Raw genomic sequence first — 6,239 nt, forward strand, 5'->3', positions numbered from 1 at the left:
CTTTTCTACTCACATAAGCCTGCAGATCTCTTTAATTATTTCAGTGTAAGTGGCCAGGAGTGAGTTAATAAGAAATAGTGGGTCACCTGAACTGATGAAAACCCCACACACAGATGGGTTTAAAGTTTTTGTATCTGTTTTGCCTTGCCTTTAAGTGTGAGTTTGATTTAAACTTACTTAAAGACTCACAGATTTAGGTTTATTTAAGAAGAGCAGCAATACATTCTGTTAAATAAATCATTGCCATTTGAGGTACAAAACAGCCCAATAAATAACCGGCTGCTTCCAACTGCTTCAGTGAAAGGAGCAAGAGAGGAGGGTGCTTCCCCTGAAGGTACAATTACATCCTATTGCTTGATTTACAGAAAAACTGCAAACCCCCTTTTCTTGGGAAGAATGGAACTGCCTGTCATTCAGGCAGGGAGGGCAGAGGCAGCTGGGAAGAGGACAGACTTCTGTGTCATATTGTATATAAGAAGCTGGATCCTGCAGAAGGGAAGAGAAGATGACTATGAAATGCTGAAGAAAACATTGGTCTAAGGGACACTCACAGCCAGAGGGAACCCAGACCGAACAAGAAACAGAATCTCAGCCCAGACTGAACCACACACATCATCAAGAGGAAGAAGTCTTTACTTCCTTACCTTCTAACCCAGGGATGGTATGTTATCAGTGAAGTGATCAGCTCCAAATGAAAGTCCTGGAAACCTGTGTTTCTTTCTCACTTTTTAGCATTGTGCTGTTTAGTAGAATCTTGTTAAAGTTTCAGTATTTGGTGTGAGGGGAGTCTCAGCTGGTCCTTGGTGATTGAATCCAGTCATGTATCAACCTGTTACTCCTGTTTACTGCACAGACCTACTACTTGCATACAGTGTCAAGAAAGCTTTATAGCCAGGCTGTTTCAAATACCTGTTGGGGAGGTCTTGCAGCAGCAAAAGGTGGATGTAGGAGTTAGCCATGGCTTTATAGCCACTAGGAACTATGTCTAGCAGAAGTCTTTGTTGAGTTACCTGCTTTTGCAGGATTGCTGCTCCCTCTGCATTCTCTAAAGAGCTCCTTGTTGGTCTTCATGAACACTCCTTTTTTAATTTTTTTCCTTTTTCTTTGGTTGTTTTGTTTTGTCTTGGGTTTTTTTTCTGTCTTAGAGCTTATGATAGTTTCTTTCTAACTCATTAATTTTGCTGACTTATTCTCTGAAGCAGAGAGATTTAATTCCTGGATTTGCACCTCAGGTAATATAGTCATGGATGTTTTCCTTATTCACCTGAGTCCCCAGATGTTTTGAATCCTGCTGAGGTACTGAATTACAAGGAAACCTTAGGGGAAAAATAAAGACAAAGGTCTGTAGGCATAGCAGATTCACTTCCTCAGCTTGATTATTTCTATCTGGAGCTTTTTTCCCAGGAAAATCCCTGTCTCCACTTACAACTTTTCCATCAACTTCCCATTCCTTCTATTTGCCTCTGATGACATTTAATGTAATTTTTTGGCTTCTTTCAATGCTTTAAATATTGCTGGGGTTTTGATATAAGCAGAAATCTTCAAGGAACCTCTGCTTTTATTCCTGTTTTACAGAAAAGTGTGGAAAGAGTTGGAATTATTCCTTGTAGTAAGTATTGCATTCCATTATGAACACGTGAGCAATGAACACTGTTCAATTGTGACCAGTACATGTAATTTATTATTATATGGATCTCTACATCCTTATCTTTCCTTTATTTTTCAGCTTAAACAGCTTTGCTTCATTCTACATTCCTAGGAAATTTTCGTTCATCTGGTGAAAAGCAAGATCTCCTTCAAAGTCCAAGATATTAGCTTTTAATTTTCTTTACAAAAATGTTATAGAGTGTGTTGGTATGGACATCTTTGGTTTTGAGTTTGAAAGCTTGTTTACTTTAAGTCTGGTGCCACAGGGCTGAGCCAGGCAGAGAGATGTAACCAGCCAAAATGCCAGATTTTGGAATCCTCATGTCTAGTCAATGAAACCCTATTTCTGTATGAACTTTATGGCAGATCATTGTGGGGAACGAAAAAGCCTGCCAGTGAACACCTCAAATTCCCATTAATTGGAATCTGGCTGTAGCACAGAAGCTCCACCTCACTGTCTGGTTGTCCCCATACATGTCTGGCACAGATGTAGAGGGCTGCGGTAGTGGTGTGAATAGGAAATGAATGGGTCTGCCTGGATGTGGAAGCACCAGAAGAAGCAGTAGCAGAATGGCTGCAAGACCTAGGTGTTGATTGTCATCGAGATCCAAACACACATCTGCAGCTGCTTAGGACACTCAGATCAGGATGGAGAATACAATGATGACTCTCAAAAGCAGGACAGGACAGAGACACTAATTAGTGTTAGCTACTAATGCAAGTTCAAAACCTGCATATGGTCACAAACCTAAGAACAGCCTGAAAAAGTGATGAAGATGCAACAGTTGATATTCTTTGTCATCAGTGTCACGGCAAAGAATCCTGGGGAGGTGATTTTGACACAGAACTTGGGTGGTTGTGAGGATATGGGTCTGAGAGTGTGCTGAATGTGACTGACCAAAATCAGTTTGGTTTGGGTTTTTTTTTAATGAAATCACCTTCCTCTCTACCCAGTGAGCTTTCCTAAACTGATTCTACAGTACTGCAACATTATTCCCTATATGGAATTGATTGCCAGGCATCAGGTCAAATTCAACTGTCTCCCTTCTGTTTCTCTCCAGTAGATGCTGTGTGAAGGCTGCATGGAGAGGGGCAATAAGAGCACTGGTGCAACCATAGAGTTCCTCCTGCTCGGCTTCTCTGAACTGCTCTGTCTACGCGTCCTCCTCTTCCTTATCTTTCTCATTGTTCATTTGGTAACGCTGGCAGGAAATGTGATGATCTTCATAGCAGTAGTAATGGAGCCCTCCCGTCCTCCAATGCTTTTCTTCCTCTGCCAGCTCTCTGTCCTTGAGCTCTGCTATACTTTAGTCATAGTCCCTAAGGCACTCCTCAGCCTGATAGTGGTGGAGGGCAGCACCATTTCTTTCATAGGCTGTGCTGCACAGATGCACCTTTTTGTCACACTCGGTGGGGCTGAATGCTTCCTCCTGGTAGCCATGTCCTATGACCGCTATGTTGCCATCTGCCAGCCACTTCACTACGTAGCTGTGATGAGTGAGGGGTTCTGCCTTAGGCTGACTGTGGCATGCTGCCTGGGAGCCTTTGCTGTTGCCCTGGGGTTGACAGTGGCTGTTTTCCGCTTACCTTTCTGTCAGTCATATCGTATTAACCACTTCTTCTGCGATGTCCCTGCTGTGCTGCACCTTGCCTGTACACAGAGCTACACCCCTGAGCTGCCCTTGCTGGCTGCCTGTGTGCTCCTCCTGCTGCTCCCCTTCATCCTAATCCTGACCTCATATGCTTGCATTGCTGTGGCTCTGTTACATGTCACCTCATCTGTGGGAAGGGGCAAGGCCTTTTCCACCTGCATTTCACACTTGGTCATCACCCTACTGCACTATGGATGTGCCACCTACGTGTATGTTCGTCCTAAGTCCAGTTACTCACCAGCTCGAGACAAGGTGGTGTCTCTGGTCTATACCAACATTACTCCATTACTGTATCCCCTCATTTATAGCCTGAGGAACAAAGAAATTAGAGGGATCCTCAGGAAAATGTTGAGGAGGAAGAAAACAGCTCAGGTGAACTGGGATACTATCAGAGTTGTGATGTGTATGTATGGTAAATTTTAGTAGAACAAACCTGTGCCTGATGGAAAACAGCCCCATAGCCATGTTAGAACCAAATCATCATAGACTTCACTATGGCAAATATGCAGGCAGAAGTCTATGTTTATGAGAAAAAAATAATCTTTGCTCTTAAAAAAAAGCTCTCCAACATAAGACTTTATCTAAAGGAAAATGCTTTAATGAGTTGTGAGGATGAAGAACATTGATCAATTTGTGGTCTCACTTCTGCGATAACATACATATTCATGGTCATCCCAGCACAATCAAAAGATCTACATGAAAATATTTAAAGCAAATAAACCAATATTAAAGTATTTGTTTTGTTATTTTTCCATCAAGATGACATTGGAAACTGGGAAGTCAATAAAAGTTTTAGACTGGTATGTTTAGCAGCACAAAAAGTCTAAAGAGGATAATTGAAAGGTTAGAAGAAGAAAGTCCATGGATAGAAAGAAGGCAAAACCAGCTGTTATTTTCTCCAAATTTAGCTGCACTCCAGCATCCCAACATGAATAGAAAGATTGTTAGTGTGAACTCATCTAACCTTGAATTATTCTATATATTGAAAATTAAAGTGCCATCGGTTTGACAAGAGTATGACTTCCCCACTCCTGTTTTGCAGGAAGCAAGCTTTCCATTTATAGAGATGCTTTAGGCTTGGGTTGTTCCCATGGCAACATAAAGGCTAAGATACTGGTCTTATCATGTGACTTTTATCAGGAAAGACTGCATCACATAAATAAGGATGCATGGGGAGTATTGAAATTTATTGTTGTAAGAGTAATAATACTGTTGCTACAGTTATCACAATTTCTTTAGCAAAACCGGTGAGAATTACAGCACATGCTGGACTGCAGCAGACATAAGAGTCTGAAAGGTGCAAAGCAGTGTTATTACATGAGTTTCCTATATGTAGGATGAGTCAGACAAATTAGGGAAGATCAATTTGGACAGAAACAGGGGGAAAGAAGTAACTTCATTATTTTATATAATATTTCCTTCCCCTGTGGCTTTCTAAAGCCCAAACAGACCCTATGATTCAGAACCCACCTCTTACAAAGCAAATTGTTGAGAAAAAATTAAAATGCTTCCTTCATTTCTCCATCTAATCCAAAGGAATTTCAGCATCCCAGCTGCCCTCAGCTCTCTCTGTTGGCAGCTTGAGAGAGCAGAGTGGTATTTTCTTTCTCTGGGCTAAAATCATTAAAAATTATGGTAAGTGGATTTGACTAATGTAAAAAATTGGCAGTGTAACTAAGGAAGTTAACTTGGAGCCATCTGACAAAAGAGAAATGTGGAATTTCAAACTGACATTAAAAGCTGTCTTCAGGTTGACAATCTAGCCTGCCTAAAACATTAACACAGAATATTGGCTCTCACGTCAATGAATACCTAATTACTGCTGTGAGCAAAAGTTTAGCTGCATTATTTAAAATGATCAAAGTTGTAGTGAACATTTTAATCACCTGCCAGGTCTTCCAGAAATGAGAAGAGGAGGGTCTCAATAAAAGCAGATTACTTACTAATAGAGATGTACTTTAGAATTACATTAGAGAAGTACTTCAAATCAAATACTATTAAATAACTGTAATGAGCACAGGACAAATCTGAAGCATCAATTCTAAATCCTGTCAAGTGAAATCAAGCTTTGAAGTTAATCCAGCTCCAAGTGGTGAGCTGGACTTGAGACCTCCAGAGGTCCTTCCTGAGATTAGTAGGATTTTACAGCATAGGTTTTTAACCTGCCTTCTAGGAGGTATTGATATGCTCAAATGCCTGGCAATAAAGCTGAGGAACGGCAAGACACTGAGTTTTATAAGACTGATCAAAACCTTGCTAGAGGCCCTCACGTTTCTGGCAGCTGTGGGCATGTGATAGCAGAGAGAGAACTGTGTGCTGCTGCTAGTTGTGGGAAGATAGCAGAGCATGTTCTGAACTAGGGATGTTCCTTGTGACCCATTTCTGATTGGAGGCACCTCAGCACGACCTCTTCTCACTATAAGGGTGCAGATGATGCCTTTGGAAGGGATGACATAACTGAAACAGCAGCCAGGTTAGACTTCTAGCTCTTTCCTTCCGAGATACATATGGGAAGCACAAGCAGTTGAGGTTTTCTGTGAAGATGCTCTCTCCACTCAATGTCCTTGCAGATGAATGGAGTGAGGAGATATCCCAGAGTCCAGTAATATCACCACAGTATTCCCACACCCATTCCCAGCACCTTTCCCCCCCTCTCCTATGGCCAGCTGTGCTGAGTGCTGTATAGATGTGTCGAAAGGACTCAGAGGTGAGAGTGAGAAGAGGGTAGCTTATGAGGTAAGAGCAGCATCAATGTATAAAAGACATCAGAACCACTTTCTTTTTAGAATGCTATCTTTCAATTGACAGAAGCTGCCTGAGGTCTCTTTCCCACCCAATCCCACCCACCTTTACAAGTGGCTGTTGCAGTCCTGTCGACCCAGTATGCTGTGTGCTGAGAGCTGAAAAGTGCTCAAGCGAAGTAAGACAGCAACATCCCTG

General features: G+C 41.8%; 1 protein-coding gene across 1 annotated transcript; it reads left to right on the top strand.

Annotated features, from left to right (window-relative positions):
- The first annotated feature begins 2,711 nt into the window (after nt 1–2,711).
- LOC103804763 (putative olfactory receptor 10AC1) lies at nt 2,712–3,722 on the top strand. Its single transcript, XM_009077391.1, has one exon. It carries the CDS (start codon nt 2,712–2,714, stop codon nt 3,720–3,722), a length of 1,011 nt encoding a protein of 336 aa, XP_009075639.1.
- The last annotated feature ends 2,517 nt before the right edge of the window (nt 3,723–6,239 follow it).

This window comes from Acanthisitta chloris, unplaced genomic scaffold (genome assembly GCF_000695815.1).
Source record: "Acanthisitta chloris isolate BGI_N310 unplaced genomic scaffold, ASM69581v1 scaffold8396, whole genome shotgun sequence".
Lineage (NCBI taxonomy): Eukaryota > Metazoa > Chordata > Aves > Passeriformes > Acanthisittidae > Acanthisitta > Acanthisitta chloris.